The sequence below is a fragment of the Plectropomus leopardus genome, chromosome 11 (genome assembly GCF_026936395.1).
Source record: "Plectropomus leopardus strain MGB_pleo_1.0 chromosome 11, ASM2693639v1, whole genome shotgun sequence".
In the NCBI taxonomy this organism is placed as follows: domain Eukaryota; kingdom Metazoa; phylum Chordata; class Actinopteri; order Perciformes; family Serranidae; genus Plectropomus; species Plectropomus leopardus.
In genome coordinates this window covers 31,452,905-31,473,860 of record NC_142186.1, presented here as the reverse complement: position 1 = coordinate 31,473,860, position 20,956 = coordinate 31,452,905, and the positions used below count along the sequence as shown (strand labels likewise).

The window sequence follows — 20,956 nt, the reverse complement described above, 5'->3', positions numbered from 1 at the left end:
AATAGAAACAAATAACTGCCATGCAAAACAACAACAATACTACTAATTCTAACACTACTAAAATAATAATACTTCTACTAAAATAATAATAATGACATTAAGAAGATGAAGTGTCGGGAAGTAACAAGTTACATGCAATTCAATTACAAAATGATAAATTGTAATTGTAATTAGTTACTGTGAATAAAATATGTAATTTAACTTGTTACTAATCAAAATTTTGGTGATTACAGTTTTCTTTCTTTCTTTTTTTCGTTAAAAGTTCATATTTAGAATATGCATTCATTGTGTTGCTTTGTATTTTTTTCACCATGCAGGAATGTTGGTTTTTTTTTTTGGCATGGACTATTTCCTGACATTTTTGAGTGTTATTGCCCACTTTAAGACAACTGGGGGAATTGAACCCACAGCAGAAACTTCAAACTCCCTGATAGCTTCCTTCCTCTCCTTTGCTTTTATGTTTGAAGGATGGGGTGAGCAAAGCTAAATATGTTCTCGCTATTTTAAGTAGCCTCTTTGAACGCACCAGCCCAAATAATTTTTGGAAAACATGCTTGACCAAACAGTTGATTTGGCCTTGTATGGTAAAGGTAGTGAAGCTCAGCTAATGAAATTGAAATTGACTATTTGCTACTAAATAAACAAAATTTAAGACCATTCATTATTTTCAAAGACACATTTATTGGTACTCATGAGCTAAAGCCTAGAGTTAAATAATTTATCTTTATCTTATTTTTCCATCTAAAACGATGCTAAAGCAAACAGGTGAATTGTCTGTAAAGGTAGTGATGCTAAGATAATAAATTCACATTTTTTATTAAATAAAAAAAGGATGAATATTCACTGTTGTTCATAACTTCTTCATATATTTAATATTATTCATATATACATATACATTTAATGAAAACAAAATCTATACATATGATTTTCTTTCACAATTTCTGGGATGTTTTCCATGTATTGTAATGGTAAATATTTAGAATAAATACTTGGAAATAATACAAATACTGGTAATACTACTAATACTAATACTTTTTAGTCCTTCCTTGTAGTAACTTAATTTTGTGTTCTTTTTATGTGGGGTTTTTGTTGTTGTTGTTGTTTTGTATTTTTTCCATTTGTAACTTACTGTATGTTGCTGCCTGTCTTGTGCAGGAGTCTTGAAAAATACTTTTTTTAACTCAAGAGTTTTTTTTGTTTGTTTTTTTTTAACTGTGGTAACAAGCTGATATATGTTGGCAAACTAACAAACTAACTACAAGCATTGTAGCTTAAAATTATTTTTAATTTATTATTTTTTTCTTTCTGTTTTGGCATTACCATGAACTGCCATCTCAACTGTTAAACTGGTAAAATTCTATAATTTAAAAACGATGGGGTGTGTTCAAAATAAATGAATAAAAATGAATGAACAAATTAATGAATACACAAATAAATAAATAAACATTGATTTTAGTCAGGAAATAGTAAATGCAAAGAAAAATAATCCATCGTTTGTTTTTCTTAGTTAGGACTTGTAAAGGTTTAAAATATATATTTGGCATGCCGTACCCTTTTTTTGCACCACCTCCCCACCTCTCGTACATAACGAACAGTCCCTGAGAAAATAAACTTCCCATTTTCCAGCTTTAAATCCAGTGCGCATGCTCGGACATGGCAGCTGGCAGTGGGAAGCTCCTCAGATCCGATAGTTGAAATATTTAGGAAAATAAAACTCGAGCAAACCGCGCGGACAGATGTGCTGTTTGAGTGTCGGAGCCATGAAGGAGTGAACCGGCGGCAGCGGGGAAACCTGAGATCTGATCTGGATGGAACCGACGGGTCTACGAGACGTTTTCAAATGTATAACACTATGTAAGCAAAGCCGAAATTGTGTGTTATTTTTAAAGCTTGTTAGTCGTAGTTTCGCTCGCTGTGAATCAGCTACACATAAAGTTAAACAAACATGCACTATGACAGGCATTACAGCGGTTTCGACTTACCTCTCCGATCAATGTCAGGCCCTGCAACGCCTACTTTTACGTCAAAAACATCTGGATTTACACACATGGCTTTGTTGTCTATTGATAAATTCTACACGAACTGTGTTTTAGATTGTTTTTAAGGGTCTGAATGGACAAATGAAAAACGCCACGATTGAATGTGCGTTTTTAAAAAGCATGTTAGTGTTTTTGCACGGTGCAAAAGACGTCCAGCAACCTGTTTTTTGTGTTTCAGCCATCGCAGCAATGGAGGATATCGGTCTCCATCACAAACCCACCAATGACCCCCCTCTACACAGACCTACTGACACTTTTGGGCTGCACCACATCCCACCAGGTGTGTATGAGCAGGGCTGTAGCACCAAAATTCAGGGCCCCAGACATAAGCAGCCTCTATGTCCCCCTGCACTTTTTAAGAAAAATGTATTTTGCAAACTCAATTCTTTCCCTTTGGTGTCTTTCTCTTTCTGCTTCATTTTTTTGGAAAACTGATTGTCTTTCGTGTAACTTTTTCACTATTTTTTGCAAATGTTTGGGCCATGTCTTTTTAGGTTGCTTCTCCCCATAAAAGAAATAACATTAATTTGCCCTGGTATCAAAGGATATTGCTGAGTAGCTTAATCCTCAATAATACACACATACATAATGTATTAGGTGATTTATAATTTGTTTTCGTCTAAATTTGCTAAGTAACTCATGTAGTCAAATAAATGTAGCAGAGTAAAAAGTACACTATTTTCCTCCAAATTGTAGTAGAGTAGAGTTATAAGGTTGAAGACAGTACAATAAATTCAGTTCTGCTCACCACTGATAAGATGTTTTTGTGTGCTGTTTCCTCCAGACTATCTGCACGTCACTGATGCAAATAGGAAATCTGACTTGCAAAAAGATGGACTGTCCAGAAAAAGGTCCCACTCGGTAATGATGGCAGAGCCACAAATGACTCCCCAGTTTCCTCTACAGACTGCAGGTCCTCTGGGTGCTGACACCAGTGAGTAACAGTGTGGTAAAGTGATGTGTGCAGCTGAAACACCTGCAGCACCCAAAATTTAAACGCATACTCTAATCTGCAGATGGAAAAGAATGATGGTTTGACCCTGTTTACTGATGCACTGTTATTACCGGTAATTTATTTTAATTGGTTGTTATTTTGGGTGGGGGGGTTATATCCTGTAGACTAGAATTACTTTCTTATACATTATTAACATTTATGCAGTTATTAATGAATATTAATGTATCTAATTATGAATCCCTGTATGTTCAGACATCTGGTATTTGTCTGAATTTTTACTTTATTATATATTATATATGTATATTCTCTTACGTTGTCTTGCTTTTTTTTATGGGATGTATCCATTTATGTTCTCCACAGAGTGTTTTTTTCAACTTATTCTAATGTTAATCAGAAAAGAAAAAGGGACCATTTAAAAGAGAAAAAAGCTCCATCGTTTCTTGATCTGTGGATCCACATACTCAAGTTCATCAAACGCAGGACGGGCGTCCTATATGACTGTAGACTATCGCAGTTCTTAACCAGAGCTTGGACTTACACTACTTATTGCACAATGTCATGTTTGATAAACCAAAAATCTAATTGCGAACTGAGTTTATGTATTTTAGGCAGCTGCTTACAATAATTAATCCGGATGGGTTTTTGTGTTTGCTTTTTCAGTGCACTTTAATACAGCTGCCAAAAATGGAAACGCTAATTTGGATAAGGCTGGAGCTGGCAGGAAAAAAGCCAGAGTCGGAGATCCATCAAAGTGGAAGCAAAACAAGCAGAAACAGCTGAGGATGGAGGGCAAAGCGTACGTGAGCAAGCGCAAAAAAGACGGGGAGGCTGTGACAAAACAGCCGAGAGCAGTGGGGCCGAGGTGCACCTCGAACGCGTGCAAAAAGGCTTCAAACCGGCTTTGTAATGAAATCAACGAGGAGGCCAGGAAGAAAGTGTTTGATGAATTCTGGCAGCACATGAACTGGGCTCAGAGAAAGCTGTATGTGGCAGAACATGTTGACCGTGACCCCGTCGAACGATCTCGGGCGGTGGGGTCACAGTCGAGGAGATCAGTTTCACTCCGTTATCACTTGATGGTGGATGGCAAGAGGAAACAAGTGTGTAAAAACATGTTCCTGTCCACTCTGGGGATAGGAGAGTGGTCTGTGCTCAACTGGACACAGAGAGGAGAAGCAAAAAAGAACGAATCAAATGAAAACAAATTAGAAAAGAGGCAGAGTGTCACTGTCCCTCAGTGCTCACAACAGAGCCCTGCTTCTTCTGCAGCCAGTATCACTGTGGACGTTACTCAGGGTGAGTGTCTTTTCTATTTTTCACCTACTCACTAAAGTTAGTTGAAGGGCTGAAACAATTATTTTATAAATCAGTTAGTCAACTGGCACAAAATGTGATAATCGATTAATTGTTTATCAAGCAATATTGCCAAACATTTGCTGGTTCCAGCTCCTTCCAGCTCCAAGGATTTTGTGCTTTTCTTTTATTATTGTAAATTGATGAGACTATTTCAAGATAATACCTTCAAATGTTGAAAACTGTTACTGAGAGTTTTCTTTTTTAATATATATTATATAGGCTATATTATTATTCATTAATTTGGAAAACATAATCAACAGACTAATTGAGAATGGAAATAACTGTTAGATGAAGTCATATTTTATTCACTAATGTAATAACGTTATTTAGTACAATTATTTTCCATAGTTTTTGCCTCATAAATGTTAATGAAGTTTCCCTGTTTTTGCAGAACAAGTGAATGCTGCAGACAAAGACCGGCCACCAGAACCAGAGGGGCCGGCCGGGAAGAAATCCAGAGTTGCCAAGCCGCTAACATGGAAGCAAAATCGACAGAAGCAACTCAGGATGGAGGGAAAACCGTACATCAGCAAACGAAAGAAAGACGGCACGACCATAACGAAAGGTCAGAGGACAATGGGACTGAGATGCACGTCCAGTGCTTGCAAAAGGGCATCAAACCGCTTCTGTGCTGACTTCAGTGACGAAACGAGGACTGAGCTCTTCACTAGCTTCTGGCAATGCATGAACTGGGCTCAGAGGAAGATCTATGTGTCCGGGTTAGTCGACTGCGACCCGGTGGAAAGAACACGAGCACCGTGGACTCAGTCGAGAAGGTCGGTTTCGATGCGGTATCATTTAATAGCCGACGGTGACAGGAAACAAGTTTGCAAAAAGATGTTCCTCTCCACACTCGGGATTGGAGAGTGGTCAGTGCTTAACTGGGCACAAAATGCATCCCAGCGTGACAATTCAGAGGAAACCACCAAGAAGCCAACGCAGAGGAAGTCCCGGAAAGCTTCAGAGCATGTCGTCCTGAAGGAGTTCCTCGAGAGTTTACCCAAATTGCCCTCGTACTGTTGTGGGACATCCGTCTCCAAGCTGTACCTGGAGCCGGTGTTCTCAAACATGTCCGAGGTGTATAGGCATTACTACAACCACTGCTTAGAGAGGAAAACGGCTCCGCTCTCTCGGCAGGTTTTTTGTGCTGTATTTAAAAAGATGGATTTGGGATTGTGTGACCCCAAAAGGGATCAAGGGTGTTCTTTCGGTGCAACTGGGAATTTATTTAATGAGCTTTGGGAGGAGTACTGCTTGGAAAGAGGAGCTCCAGGACCACAACCAGAGAAAGTGTGTAACCAGTAGAGAGCGATTAAGACTAAAAAGTTAAAGGATGGCGTTCACGGTTTGTTGCTCCATTACTTAAAACACATTTACACATTGTGGAAAGGTGAATTCCAAGACTTTGCCAAAATGACTCAGTGATCTCACTTACCATTAAAACCTGTTAAAGAGGACCTATTATGTTCATTTAAAGGTTCATACTTGTATTTCATGCTTTAATAGTTAAAAAAACAACAGTATTTTCCTCATACTGTCTATGCTGAAACATCTGTAATGACTTCCCCCCAAAAAATCCGAAATCAGGTAAAAATGGTCAATACCAGCTATGAAGATAACATGTCTGATCACAGCTGGTGTGAAGCTACATGTACATTAGCAAAATACTGCTGGGGAATGACTGTAACATCAGGTTCACACTGGACGTGGAAGCGCTCTTAAAAACACAGATTTTCTGTAGAGCATTGCCGTTATTTTTGCCGTCCATGTTGAGCAATGTGTCGTGCCACAGCCTCAGTGGCCGGTTCAAAAACTGCAGCAATAGTTTCTGTCTCTGGTCTATTTTTTTTAATGAAAAGGCTATGTTAGATAAATGATAAATCGATGATAAAATATGCATCCCATTCTTCCACATATTTGTCAGCTGTGTCTAAACAGAGAGTGAGACAGACAAGCAGACACACAGACAGACACGCACTACACAGTTATTTTAAGATGCCTTTTAACATCAGGCGAGTGACTACCGATGAAAATTAGCTCCCTAGTTAACTTGGGTGCACGTAATTTGTTTATATGTGCATTAGTGTACACTGTCCCTTTTTAAATAAATAAATCAGGCAAACAGAGAGAGGGCTCAGACAGAGCAGAGGAGCAGAATTTCTTGCTTACCTGCACTTAGAAATGCGCTCCAGGTGTGAACGGCCTGGCGACTGCTGATGGGCGTCTGTGGCACAGGTAACATATCGGGGCACCTTTCTGTCCAGTGTGAACCTGATGTAACAGAGAATAGCAGCACTTTGTACCGTGAAAAATAACCAATAAAACCTTCTAAACACAGCCAGACATGTTTCAGCAGGAAAACGATCAGAAATCAAGGAGAAATTTATAACATCAGCAACCAAGTTTACATGTTTCCTGACATTAGCATGTAGGATACAAATGTTAACACTTGTTTGCCTGCAGCAGATGACCATATATAGTAATCCAGCACACTATGATGTCAGACTGTTGCCAGAGTAGAAAAAACACTTGGAAACAGAATATTTAGAACTCTCCGAAGCCTGAGATTTGAACTTGAGGATTTGAACTTTGGCCCTTTTTAATATAAATATCATTCACTGTTATACCATATATAAGAAGATGCAAAATATGGAAAATCATAATAGGTCCCCTTTAACATACACTATGGTTGCATCCTCCAGGCTCACACTATCCGAACTGAACTGAACTGAAGGAATCCAGTCTTAATGCAGCTGGACAGTTGTTTCACATGAATGTGATTATTTAAGCACTACACTTATTTTGTTTTTGTACTGGGGAATGCTACTTTGTTCCTTAAAAATGTACAGGTTTTTTATTATGTTTTGTCAAACATTGTTAATAGTTCAAGGTTAAGACAAAATGTGTCAAAATATGTGTACAAAAATAATACTAAAACATATTTATCTGTTAATCCGCTGTTTGGAATTTCAATAAGTGTAAAAATTCAAAGTCAACTGTGTTAAAGTACTCACAATACTGCAAACTGCTTAATTTTTTTGTCCTTATTTATTTAACGTTGTGCTTAACAGAGACATTTGAGTCCAAAATGTTCTATATTATTTTGTGGGTTAAATAATGACAAGTAACAGAAGCAGTCTTTAAAGAGGCAGAGCACTCACAGTCAAGTGTTTTTTCACTCTGCAGCTGGACAAAACAGATTCTTTGTAAAGGTCAAATTCAAACCACGCCGTCCCCTCACACCCTGCAGCTTTTTACACATTGAAATAACGGCTCCTCTAACAGTTTACATACCCCATACTGTGTGTTTTATGATTTCAAGTTGAGACGCAGTAAGAGCCACACACACACACGCACATACGGTCATCACCCTCCTATTCTTCTCCACACAGTGGCAGGAAGTTGTCCAGATATCCGCAGGGCCTCTGAAAAAAAAAGAGCAAGTGAACAAAGTGGGCTGGGTGGTGGGGTTGGAAGGTGTTGGTGGCGACAGCGGCGGCGATGGGATTGGGTAACTTCACTCAGAGTTCATTGTGAGCAGCAGGACGGCAGCTTTACAACAGAGCTACAGGTTAACAGCAGTGTAAAACGCTGTAGGTTTACAAAACAGCTGGACCGGACTGCTGGATCTCTCTGAGCTGAAAGGAAAAGGCAGCTGGTGACCCAAACAACCTGAGGATGTTCGCTCTGAGGACGTTTGTTCTGCTGGGACTGAGCTGGACGTGTCGAGGTGAGATAGCCATCGTATTCTTAACAGATTTATCAATACACGACACACATCACCTGTTCAAAGTGTTGTGAAACTGCATCCTGTGGCTATGGGATACAAACCTGATGACCAGTTTAGTGGCGTCTACTCTCTGCCTTTAATTGATTTATTAATATTCTAAGGAGCATTGTGTCATGTGAGCCTATTTATAAAAAATAGTAGGGGTGAGGGAAAAATTTTGATAGTGGGTAGTATCACAATATTTTTGTGTGGCAACATGGTATCAAAACATGGACGCCAAGTGCTGATTTTTTTTATTATTGAAATTATTAACCCTTTGAAACCTAAGCAATATTGTTTTGATTTCTTTTGAAAAGACAAGGGGAAGGCACCAAGCGACTAAACAAGACATGACAAAAAAAAAAAAAAGAAACAAGACATGGCCCAAATATAAGACAAAAAAAAAAAAAAAAAACAAGAAAATTACCTTGAAAAAGTCTATTTATTTAGTATATTTTATAAACTTTATAAACTATATAAATATAGTTTTCTAGTCTTTTTTTCCAATTTTCTAATAATCCTCTCCTCTTTTTTAAGTATTTTTCGATAAATTTCTTGCAATTTGTGGGACTTTTTTTTCCAAGTTGATAATTTTCTTTTTTCCTCCCCATTTTTTCCAAAGATATCAAACCAAGTTGCTCAGTTTTCAAAGGGTTGGGGGGCTTGTGAAAGGCATCTGAATGCAGCACAATAAAACTGATCTCAATCCAGGTTTCAAAGGGTTAATATCGGAAATACAAATTAACCGTTTAAGACCTGAGCAAACTGGCTTGATTTCTTTCAAAAAAATGGGAAGAAGGCATTGAGCAATGAAAGAAGAAATTACCTCCAAATTAGCAAGAAAGTAGTAAAAAATAAAGTAAAATTACCTGAAAACTAGTCTAAAAAAAGAAAGAATGTTTAAAAAAAAAAAAAGGAAATAACCAAAAGTCCACTAAATACATTTTGCTGCAAAAAAAATGATCAAAGTCAAATGAAAAGATTGAAAACTGAACAGATAAAACAGATGTTGACAATACTTTACCTTTGAGGACATAATTCACAGTTGAAAAAGGTGATATATAACAATATATGTTATCACAATACTCAGTCTATCGCAACATGTTTAAAATCGCAATGAAATTGTATCGCGACATAAGTATCGTGATAATATCGTAATATAATATAATTTAATATATTTTGAAGTCCTGTATTTTTAAGATGTTAATGAAGAATTTTAAGTAAATATCTTTTCACCAAATACAATATTTTAATATTTTAACATCTGAGCATATTGGCTTGATTTTTCTAAAAAAAACATTGAAAGATGGCAACGAACAATTTCTGAAGAAATGACGCAAAAAGAGAAAAAAAGAAACTAAATTGGTTATAAAAAAAGGTACAAGAAAATTACCTGAAAATTAGCAACAAGGGAAAAAAAGAAAGAAAAGTCCAAAACAAAACTCTGTAACATAAACTTAAATATGTAATTTAATAATTATTAATACATTTTTCAGGACATTTAAACATTTTGTCACGGTACAAAGGTTTAAATACTTGTGAAATCCATCAACGCAGCACAAGAAAAGTGACATCAATCCACGTTTTAAAGGGCTAAAAATATATCCAAATTGACTTATTTATGTTACCACTGTATAAACCTAACATTTGGTAATATCCTTTTAATGACAAAGTGAAAAGTATTTTTTATAAGGACATATCTTTATTCCTCTTGTATCAGGATGTCTCTTTGTGCCAGTCATGTGAAACATATCTAATTTCAGCACCATTGTTCATGCATTTTTTTTTTATGCTATGATTTTATGGTCCCGCACACACCTGCCAAGCCCATTGTCCCACTTCATCACATTCCTCATCACCATGGCGACAACCTTCGACCTTTATCAAGTCCCAGCCCACTCCATTTCCTGTTGCTATTCGCTTCTCCTGGAAACTTCCTGTTTATGTCGGGGCTCATTTCCTGTTTCCTTTAACGGTCCGTATCAGGACCCACCTTTCATGGCTTGACCTGCATTGTTATGAATAGTTGCTAATGGTCTGGGACAATGAGGGTTTTGAATATGTGGGTGAGTCGGTCCTGGGATAAAAAGCTTAGTGAAAACAGTTTGCATAATAAAATCATACTACAAGACCTAAGAAAAATACTTACAGTTTATTCGCAAAGTGTGCAAATATAGTGAATATGCAAGTTTGCCTTTGACATCTTAGCGCTTATAAAATTCACCTGCAGTTTAAATTAGCAACACAAAGGACAGACATTCATAAAACATACAGTAGGCCAATTACAAATACACCATCATTATATATTAACCCCCCAAAAGTCAGAATTTACGTTTATGGCCACTTTTTTCCCCACTAACCTGCACTTGTCTCCACAGCTGCATCTAGTGATCCGTGGGGTCAGTGTCCAGTCAAGAGAAAGTGCAAGGACAAGTTTGGAGACGGGTCATGTGACAGAGAGTGTATGGCGCCTGAGTGCCTCCAAGACGGCTTCGACTGCCTGAAGGACAGGGGACAGTGCAAGTAAAACATTTTTGCTGTCAATTTTATAGAAACCAGAAAAATACCCACACATAATCAGCCTTTTGAACTATTATTATTTTTATTATTATTACTGTCCATAAAGTGACAACAAGCAGGAAATATAAATGCATGTATTCAGCCATGGCTTTAATAATCATTAATAATAATAACTGGTTACTAACATAATTATTTTGTTAATAGTAACCAGTTACTTTGACTGGCTACTAAAACATTTTTAAGTGTTTAGTTCTCTGATGTGAATAGAAATCACAGTTCACTCTCTTGATCCTCTGACGGAGCAGACAGACTAACTAAAATCACTTTTCCACAACAGAATACTAATTTCTCCTCATGTGGATCCCATAGTAACACACTAATGTTTGTTCAAGTGTTCAAATAGACTGTAAGTGGTGGTGGGGTTAAATCATGGGTGACTTTGTATTCCAAGCACAGGTTTGCATATTTTATTAGGTCATTCCAATTTAAAATTGGATATATTTTTTGGATAGAAAATCAGCTCTGTGGCAAACAAACATTCATGAAACATGTTTTGTTCAGCAAAATAATCTTTACAAATGAACATTACTTTTAGGATTTTTGAAGTGTAGATTCCATTGTTGGAAGTAAAAAGCTAATGTCGGGCTGTAAATGAACTAAACCACTGTTTCAGGTTGCCGCCACAAACAGGCTGTGAAGCCATGTGAGGCGTGACGACATTCTGTAGTCTTTTTAGCCACTGGTGAGCGACAGTCTTTTCTGACAAATAAAAGCTTCCAAGTTCACAAGTGGGATATTTACTGATGTATTTTATGTCATAAAACAAAAAGCGAAAGTCTTTTAAACTTGTGTTTGCCACAGACAGTATTTCAGGCAACTAACCAAAAACCGACTAACTTCAAGAAGAACTTCAAGGTGCTGAAATACTAATCCATTTTCAGGTTTTAGGATTTATTACTGGGGCGCTCTATGCCACATCTAATGGTATTTGTTTAAAGCTCTGGGTGTTTTTTTAAAAAAGAAAAAAAACTAGACTTTGATTTAATTTTGCCAGATCTCTTCTTCTGTCTCTTTTAAAAATAAAAAAATAAATAAAATTATAATCTTTTATCCTTATCCATCATGGTTCTCAGTCCGGGCCACATCCAGTACTGCCGCGACCACTACGCCAACTCCCACTGCGAGCAGGGATGCGACAGCGCCCCCTGTGGATGGGACGGCAGCGACTGCTTCACACACCAGAGCCCCATATGGTCCAAAGGCACCCTAATCCTTCACACCAACATCCCACAGCAACGTGGCACCCTCGCCAACAGCTCCCTGCTCTGGGCGCTCAGCGTCCTCCTCCAGTCGCCACTCAAACTAAGAGGATACGCCCCCCTCTCCACCAACGGGAACTTGTTTGACTTCGACATTCAGCAGCTCGCAAACCTGCTGGCTCAGGCATCTGCGACTGACTCCAATGGGTAAGTGCTCTCAAAACGCTCACACACTACAGGCCACAATCACCCTTTCTCACACACATTCACTCACTGCTGGCAGAGGCTACCATACAAGGTGCCACCTGCCAATCAGTAACCATTCACACACACTCGCACTCCGATGGCACAGCATCGAGAGCAAATTGGGGTTCAGTATCTTGCCCAAGGATACTTTGACATGTTAACTGTCTTTTTATGTCCATGTAACAGATTTCAAATGGTTCTGTGTATCTGCTCTTGTCTACCATTTCCTTCTATTTCACTCTTTCCTAGCTCACTCCTTTTCCTCCAAGTGGACAACAGGCCGTGCTCCCGTCTGCCCTCTACCTGTTTCCCCCATGCCACCGAGGCAGCCAGTTTCCTGCGTGCCGTAATGTTGCTGAAGCCTGGCTCGTTCCCCACCCTCCCAGAGCTGAAGTCCGTCATCAGTATAAGAGGTGTCCGAGAGGAAATAGGAAGCAGAGAGGAGGAAACGGTAAAAGAGGAAATCAAAGGTAGGCTCACATGTCCTGTCTCTCTCTCTCTCTCTCTCTCTCTCCCTCTCTCACATACACACACACACACACACACACACTTGAATTTCATCCAAACAAAACACTATACAACACCTTTCCGTTTCCAGTGTGTAGTGTCGGTCAGTGCTGCAGGTCTGAGTTTCAGTTGTTCAAACATTGAATCCCTTAACCCTTTGAAACCCGAGGAGAAGCAACTTAACGAGGCATGACTAAAAAATAAAGAGTAGAAAATTACCTGAAAATAGAGGGGGGAAAGTTTGTTTTTTATTGATCTTTTTAGTAAGTACAGTATATATGTATATGTCTTTATTTTTTTATTTAATTAAAAAAAAAAATAAAGCAGAAATACCCCCATGTATTGATATCATGCAGCCTTAAAAAAAACTGACCTACCTCACAGTAATTTTCGATTCTCCCTCTCTCAGAGACGACCCCTGCATGGCTGTGGGCCGTGATCGCCGTTGCGATTGGCCTGCTGCTGGTGCTGGCGCTGGTGGTGTTCCTGGTGGTGAGGAGGGTGAGGCAGCGGCGGGCGGAGAGGGAATGTGGCAACAGGGTGAGACACCGGTCCACGGTCACAGACATGGACCCCAAATCCAAGGCCTTGACGACACACCAAGTCCACCAGGAGCAGAGGGTGCGATCCAGCAGAGAGAAAGACAAGATCAGCTTGAGGAAAAAGAAGAAAGCGAAGGAAGCGGAGAAAAAGAGAAGGAGGGAGCCGCTGGGGGAGGATGCCATTCGAATGCGGTGAGAAGAGCTGCTTTGAAAGACATGACAGGATGTTTAGTCTGCTGGGGGGGTGATGTCATGTCCACAAATTTGGTGTTTTCTTAAACACTAAAGAGATCTTAAAAAAAAAAAAAAAAAAGGTGAATGGCACCTTTATTTTATTTATATATATATATATATATATATATATATATATATATATATATTACAGTTCTGATAATCAGTTAATAATTTAAGTCAATATCAAACCAAGGTTTGGGAGAATTTTGCAGGAATTTATAACTTTTTTTTTTTAGGACTTTTTCTAGTCCCTTCTGTGCTCCTCAAAGACTACACACCCATGAATGTCACCACTTAAGAAAAACATACCCTGAAATAGCGAGATTGTACTCTTGTGTTTGGGTGTGTTACAGAGCCCTTCGGGTGACTCATAAATCAAAATAAGGAGAAAGAAAAAGACATGATGTGACCTCATAAAAAGTACAACAATTTCTAAATGTGATGTATCAAAACTTTTCCAGACCTCTCAAACGGGACCAAGATATAGGAAGTGACACAGACTTCACCCAGAGTTCAATGGAGGACATCAATGCGAGGTGCTCCAGGCGGCAGGAGGACGCCTCCATCTGCGACCACAGGAGCCCGGAGCAGAAACACTACCGCGGTGGGAACTCGCAGCCCCGCAGACCTGTACAACGTAAGGTTCAACAGTCAGTCATTCATTTACTCACTGAGTCACTCATTCATAGCTGCCAAAGCTTTTATACAGCTGAGAATCGAGCATATATTTTTAACATGTCAAGAATTACTATACCATGGTCACACAAAAAAAAAAAACCACAAAACTAATTGTTTCTTATTGGCTGGTGGATATTTTTAATTCATCATTGGCAAAATCATCTTTGTTGTGATCAAATTAAGACAGATTAACTTTGTTTTCTGATGTTGCAAACACTTAAAAAGATAAAGGTATTTCCACTAATCATTTTTAAGTTGCAACAACTTCACAAGTTGTTCACGGGAATCCAAGATTATTTTCAGTAAGATCAGCTTCTCAGATTTTACAGTGCATTAATATTTGGTTTCACACGGGAAACAAATGGGCGAAAGTCGGGAGTTTGTTTGACAAATTCAGAGTAAGAACGGGCTGAAAGATTCTCTGCAGAAAAATACACCACTACACACCTCAAATGGGTCATAACTGATGATTAAGAGGGATTACTTTTGTAAACATTGTTTTTTTAGGAAAATCCCTCATATCTTAAAATCAGAGCATATTGTCACCACAACACGTGGTGTTAAAATTAAACCTGTATTAATGAAGAAACTGGACCCACGCTGACATACTCTCGAGACTTGCAGTATAAAGTTACAGTCTAAGATGAAAAAGATTATGTCAACTGCAAATATCCATTTATGTGTATCAAAATCCTCACACACGTCGGTTGGAGATTTACCTTAAATGATTCTTGCTCCCTCTCAGCTCCACCTAGAGGATGGGAGAGAAACGCCATGCCGCCTCCTCTGCTCAGTCCGCCCCAGCAGGTCTGTCTTTCTTTTTTATTTTTAACAGCAATCATTTGATGCTATCCATGTTTTGAGGAGCCAGTATTGTTGCCACATTGTGTACAATCATTAAATATGTTGGTTTATGTGAAATATGTTTTATTTTTATGTGTATGTCTGTTCGATATACTCATCATGGTTTTGTTGCAATGTTAGTCTGCAGAGTGGTGTGGCCCTGATGGCTCTGTGGTTCTGATCCGAGCGGTGCGTAGCGGGCTGGACAGAGTGGTTTTGGAGCTGCTGCGAGCAGGAGTACCAGTCAACAACACCGATCATACCGGTATTGCACCTGTGCCACAGTTACTAAAATTAGTTTGGTACCTGAGAGTCTGACTCAACCCGTGGTTTGTTTTTTTTAAGCCATTATTTCCTGACACCTGTACACTGAGGGGCTGAGTAACTGGTGTAACTTACCCCCGTCTCTCTCACGTCCTCTTTTTGTGTCCCTCCTCTCCCGTCCTGTGCTCATGTCTCCACGGCTTCCATCTCGTCCTCCTCCAGCTCCCCTGCTGCCCTCCTCTGACTCAGAACAAAGTTAATGTGCTATCTGGTGCTCAAACTCGGGTCGATGGACGTATTAACTTTGCTGCTCATCTTTCCTTGCTTTTGCTGTCCTTTTGTCCTTTCGTCTGCCATCTCACTTCAGCTGAAACAATTCACATCTCCACATCCCTCCGTTCTCCCTCTCTTCACCACCTTGGGCTCGACTCTGTTGTGTAATGGTTGTTCATTGGCTGACTTACTCCCTCCGTTCTTCCCCCTTACCTCCCCTCCACTCACACTGTCTCTCTCAGGGAGATCCGCCCTGCACTGGGCAAGCTCAGTAAACCACCTCTCCCTAACAAGGACCCTAATTCGCTACGGGGCCGCTGTCGACCTGCAAGACAACAAGGTGAGTTTCTGTTACCAGAGATTATCAAGGAGGACTAAGAATCATCATTTATCCATGTTTAAAGTTGACTGCTCATCCTCCACACATCACAGAATAATGTTTTTTGACTATTTCTCTGGTAGGGCGAGACGGCGCTCTTCCTCTCTGCCATCCATGGTTGCTATGATACAGCCAGACTTCTCCTCCTCCATGGCGCCAACCTTGAGTTGCACGATCGAAGAGGACGACGTCCAGTGGATGTGGCCAGAGAGGGCATGCGTCACCAGGTCCTGGAGCTCCTACTGGCTCACCAAATTCAGAGAGGGCCCGTTCCCGTCGACTCAACCAATGACATGATGTGGGAGGAGCGAACTCTGATGTACTCGCCGTGGGTCGGATCACAAGGCCTGCCTGGAAGAAGTGCGTCCTTCTCTGGGATCATAGGGCATCGAGATATGACCCCGCCTCCACCAAAGTAAGGTTTCCGAAATAAAGCACGCATAGACAGCACTTTGTCTGCCTTCTGATGATCCCCCCCGTCAAATGTGAGGATTTTTTAGTTGTATGTGATGGTAAATCGACAATAAATTAAAAATATGTAGATTTTAGAGTATTGGTCAAACAAACCAAATGATCTGATGACGTCACCTAAGGCTTACAGAAATTGTGATGGTATTTTCATGCCTTTGTACCAGCATTAACTGTGGCTGGTGGCATTATGTTTTCGGGTTATCCCTACATCCCATTCTTCTGAATGCTGTATCTCAAAAACATATAAAGGGAATCTCATTAAATTGAACACAAACATCCACTCATTGTGGTGGGAGAGATGGTTTAAATGACCTCTGATTGGCCACAGTCTCCTGTCACAGCCAAGATTTTCTTAAGTTTTAAACAGAGCCAAGAATAGATGCAGGAGTCTAGTGTTCCCTCACCCCGCTTGAATTACAACATGGTCAACATCACAACAACATCAAAGGTTATTATGGGATTTTTCCCCAAATACACCAAAAAAAAAAACTGCCTACCCCAGCTTTAAGTGTTAAATCTTTTTCATGTCAGACAAACAGCACAGTAAATCTGTATCTTATGGATTTCACCTGTAAGTCACTGTGTCTAACGTGTATAATGACTTTCTTGTCTTGCCAGTGATTGGTCAATGAACCGAGTGCAGTACCCCTCCCCTCAGAACTGGCGACCACAGCTCAACCAATCAGCAACAGCGCTGGTCCCTCCAAGAATCATGGGCCGCTCCCCTCGGCCAATCAGCACCTTACAGGAGGTGACCTCAGAAGACGAGGATCGCGACAGGCATCAGGAAGTCCCCAGAGCCGCAACGCCTCACTTCCTGTCGCCCCAGCCCGCCCCCAGACAGCGTTCCTTCTCGTGCACCCAACATGCATTGCAGCGTCGCTCCAGTGCCCATCAGCCAGAGCCCAATTATGTTATTGTGACAGACAGAACAGCCATTGAGCCCATAGAAAGAGTCGTTGTTTCACCTCCCACAGATGCCGCCGTCCAATCAGATCGCCCGCCAGTTGTTAATGACGACAGTCCCGTTAGAGCAGAACAAGCAGCGGTGAGTTTAACAAATTCAGAGCAGAAATCCAGAGGTGAGAGGTCAAACAACCACGCTGACTCCACACAAACAGCCTTGTAGAGAACAGAAACAAAACTTCATCTGCCATTCAGCCCGTAAGAATAGCATCAAAGAACACACGAAGATAACGAATTAAATGACCCGAAAGAGAGACACTGAGTTTGACATTAGGTGTCTTTTTTTGTCCAGCCCAATGCAAACCTGAGGGCTTACAAGCGTGCCCAAAACTTGAAGGAGTCCAGCCTTTATTTACTGTCATTTTGGGACCTTAATTATTATCCACTATGCATCTGTTTGGCGTCACCTGACACCTTGACAGCTTGTTAGATTACTTATTTTTTTACACACAGATATGGAAGCAAATACGAGATTTATGTATTGAGATTTTTACAGCCACCGTTTACATAATCTTGACATTTTAACACCACTGAATTCATGGCATTTAAATATTTCACTTTGAAAACCATGTATCAATTGTTTTTCTTGCTCTGAATTCACCTCTTTAAAATTAAAATATGACATTTTTACTGATTTTGATATTTTAAAAATTCAAATCTTAGAGAAAAAAGGTTCAGCTTGCTCAAACTGGATTGGTCAATTTTAGATCTAGGTTGAAGAAATTCAAATAGCACCGTCCAAGCAACCCAGGACAAGTTAGGCATTCGAATCTGAATTTTTCAACCTATAAAATTTGAATTATGTTTTATTGACCACATAGAGTGCCACAGTAATGTGTCCTAAAACCCAGAAATCTTTTAGTATTTCAGCAAAATATTGATGTCTCTTATTTGCTTTCATACACAGCAGCACTTCCCAAATCACCTCCCCAGTTTTCACCCAGCCTAAATTATTATTTTTGTATTTTTTTTTACTAGGGTAGGAGGGTATTGTTTTTTTTTGTTGTTGTTGATGTTGTTGTTGTTGTTTGTTTGTTTGTTTTTTTGTAAAATTTCTGTTACATGTCAAAGCCCAATTAAACAACATGTCTGAGGTGAAAGCCAATCAAATGTGATGAAAATCACCATCAAGCTGAAACTGCAATATCTTGTGAATCTTGATGCCAAATATTGTAATATACTCACTGTGTTGACATCTAACAGGTTAAATTCTGATTACTGTAGAAATTATCAAATTGAAATTATTGAAAGGTCCAGTGTGCAGGTGTTAGGGAGGGTATATTGGCAGAAATGAAATATAATATGTTTTATTTGGTGTACAATCACCTCAAAATAAGAAACATAATGAAACACAAGGCCTTTTGCGTTTTCACATTGGCAGCCATAGTTAGCAACCCAACCGAGATGAGCAGTGTCAGAAAAATATATTTTTTTAGGTTAAACTGCTTTGTTCAGTGTTTTTACAAGTTTAATTCACCTGGTCTGTTTGTTTTGGAGAGGAAGAGACCTCTGCAGATAATTCAGCTCCCAGCAAAAACCTCCTCAACATCTGGATTTAAGTTATCAGAGAACAAAGGTGAGCACACATTAGCAAGTGCGAGGCTTGCTATCATCTCCTATGACAGCAACATAGAAAAGCACATATTTTTAACATGAAACTGGTTTATTCAGTGTTTTAATCACCTGGTCTGTTTTTTTGGGGTTTTTTTGGAAAAGAAAAAAACCTCTGCTGATAACTTGGCTCCTGGTAAAACACTGAAGGAATTCTAACCAGGAGAAGTTTCAGCTGGTTGCACTGTGCAGTCTTCACTGCAAGATGCCACTAATTCCCATCTTAATCTTACACAATGTCCCTTAAAATTTCATTACTTCTTAAACTACGTTTAAGAAAAATGACAATAAAGTTACCTTGTACCTTTAAAAGAAACGCATACGGTTGCACAAAGATGTCAGAATTCTACTGATGCATGAAATAAAGTGACTTTTAATTCAAAAACAGTGGATTTTTTTTCTTATTTAGTATTCAATTTAGCTTGCATCATAGTCAGGCAGGGCAGAAGCACTCTGCTCTCTTTCAGAGACTCTTTCTACCTGCAGTTTGACAATCTTCTCCAGTTTAAAATGCAAGAGTTGGGCATATCATTAAAAAACAGCAGATTACTGTTTTTCAGAACAACTTTGATGAAGGTCGAGTTATTAAAACACATCAATCAATTTCTTTTGCATGTACTGTAGACACTAGGGTGTAAATCAGTAGTTTCATCACAGTATGACATTATATTGATGCTCTGGACAACAATACAATATTTGCAGATATCACAAAGTCTGCCTCAATATGATTTTGATTCAATTCGATTTAGGGGCCAGCAATCAATATAAGACAATATTATCTGCTCATTTAAAACAATTACAGAAGAAGCTGACACCTCTTTTTATTTATTTGTTTATTTATATTTATGAAAAAGAGCATCCAAATAATTGTAAATAATTAAAACTGGTTCATTCTGTTAGAAAACCCAGCTGACAAAAAACCATCTTAACCGGCTTAAGATGGTTAAGGTGGTTTTTGACCAGCTTAAAGTACATTTTGGCATAATTTTTGATGGTTTAGCTGGTCTTCTGTTAGGTGTCATGCATGCAAATAAATATGCACAGCTTGATGGTCACACCAGCATGTCAGACAATTAAAGACCAGTAAGAACTGGCCCAGGACCATCTAAGACCATCTTCGAACAGCTAAAACCAGCTAAAACCAATTAAAACAGCTACTAGCTAGTTTATAGCTGGGGTTTTTTCAGCAGGGAACCCAGCAGGGAACCCAGCAGGGAACCCTTTAACTCAGACCAGGATCTTTTTCCAAAAACTTCAGGGATATCTGACTCAAAGTCCTGACAGCAAACTCCTCCCAGCAGCCATCAAACATGGATTAACAACAAGATCACTTAGCAAACCTAAAAAAGTCTACTCAATAATAACTATCAAGTATCACAGACAAAACAACTGTATTTTGTAAATCACGTTTCCGCCACATATACAACATGTTATTAGCATAAGCTCCTGGCATTTTTTATGGCCTAAATTAATTTAGCAGCAGGCAGACTTTTCCTCGACTCATAACTTTCAATTCACATTTATTGTTTATTCTTTCTCTTACTCACCGCTGGTTTAAGCCTCTGCATCTCCCGACAGAACAGCACGGATGAATTTCAGCCGGCATGCACGTTTTTCTTCAGCGGAACATAGTTGAAACTGAGCAGCTGCTGCGTCAAGATAGCGAGGTTGGATACCTGACAGGGATGTGACGTTTCCGGAGTACGGCTTTGTTTACATACGTCACGTGCTCTGTGTGTTGACTCGCACTTTCTACGAAAATAAAATATCTCCACACTGATAGTTTATTTCTGAGTAAATAACGTTGTCCTCGTCGTTATCTATTTAATTTTTTTTAACGATTTTGACAAGTCTCTGAAGATGAATGAACATATGTCTGAACGTAACGACGCACCTGTAGACTCGTCACTAATCTACGGGCACGTGCCGCTGACCTTTGTGTCAGTTGCACGCACCCGTGAAAGGTGTTACTAGCTCGTGTCACACACATTTACATGTGTGAGGAAAAGCAGCAAACATCTCAGACAAGCTCAGACAAGTGGCT

The 20,956-nt window shown here is 39.4% G+C and overlaps 2 protein-coding genes across 2 annotated transcripts; both read left to right on the top strand.

Moving 5' to 3' along the window:
- The first annotated feature begins 1,631 nt into the window (after positions 1-1,631).
- LOC121946032 (uncharacterized) lies at positions 1,632-7,377 on the top strand. Its single transcript, XM_042490436.2, has 5 exons — positions 1,632-1,854; positions 2,218-2,319; positions 2,824-2,973; positions 3,655-4,290; positions 4,742-7,377. Exons 1-5 carry the CDS (start codon positions 1,809-1,811, stop codon positions 5,653-5,655), a joined length of 1,848 nt encoding a protein of 615 aa, XP_042346370.1. The 5' UTR covers positions 1,632-1,808; the 3' UTR covers positions 5,656-7,377.
- Positions 7,378-7,802: 425 nt separating this feature from the next.
- Positions 7,803-19,297, top strand: notchl (notch receptor, like). The gene is made up of 11 exons (XM_042490715.2): positions 7,803-8,080; positions 10,498-10,642; positions 11,773-12,105; positions 12,394-12,614; positions 13,061-13,385; positions 13,889-14,064; positions 14,851-14,912; positions 15,090-15,213; positions 15,728-15,825; positions 15,948-16,279; positions 16,954-19,297. The coding sequence occupies exons 1-11, from the start codon at positions 8,029-8,031 to the stop codon at positions 17,462-17,464; spliced, it is 2,379 nt and encodes a 792-aa protein (XP_042346649.2). The 5' UTR covers positions 7,803-8,028; the 3' UTR covers positions 17,465-19,297.
- Positions 19,298-20,956: the final 1,659 nt, after the last annotated feature.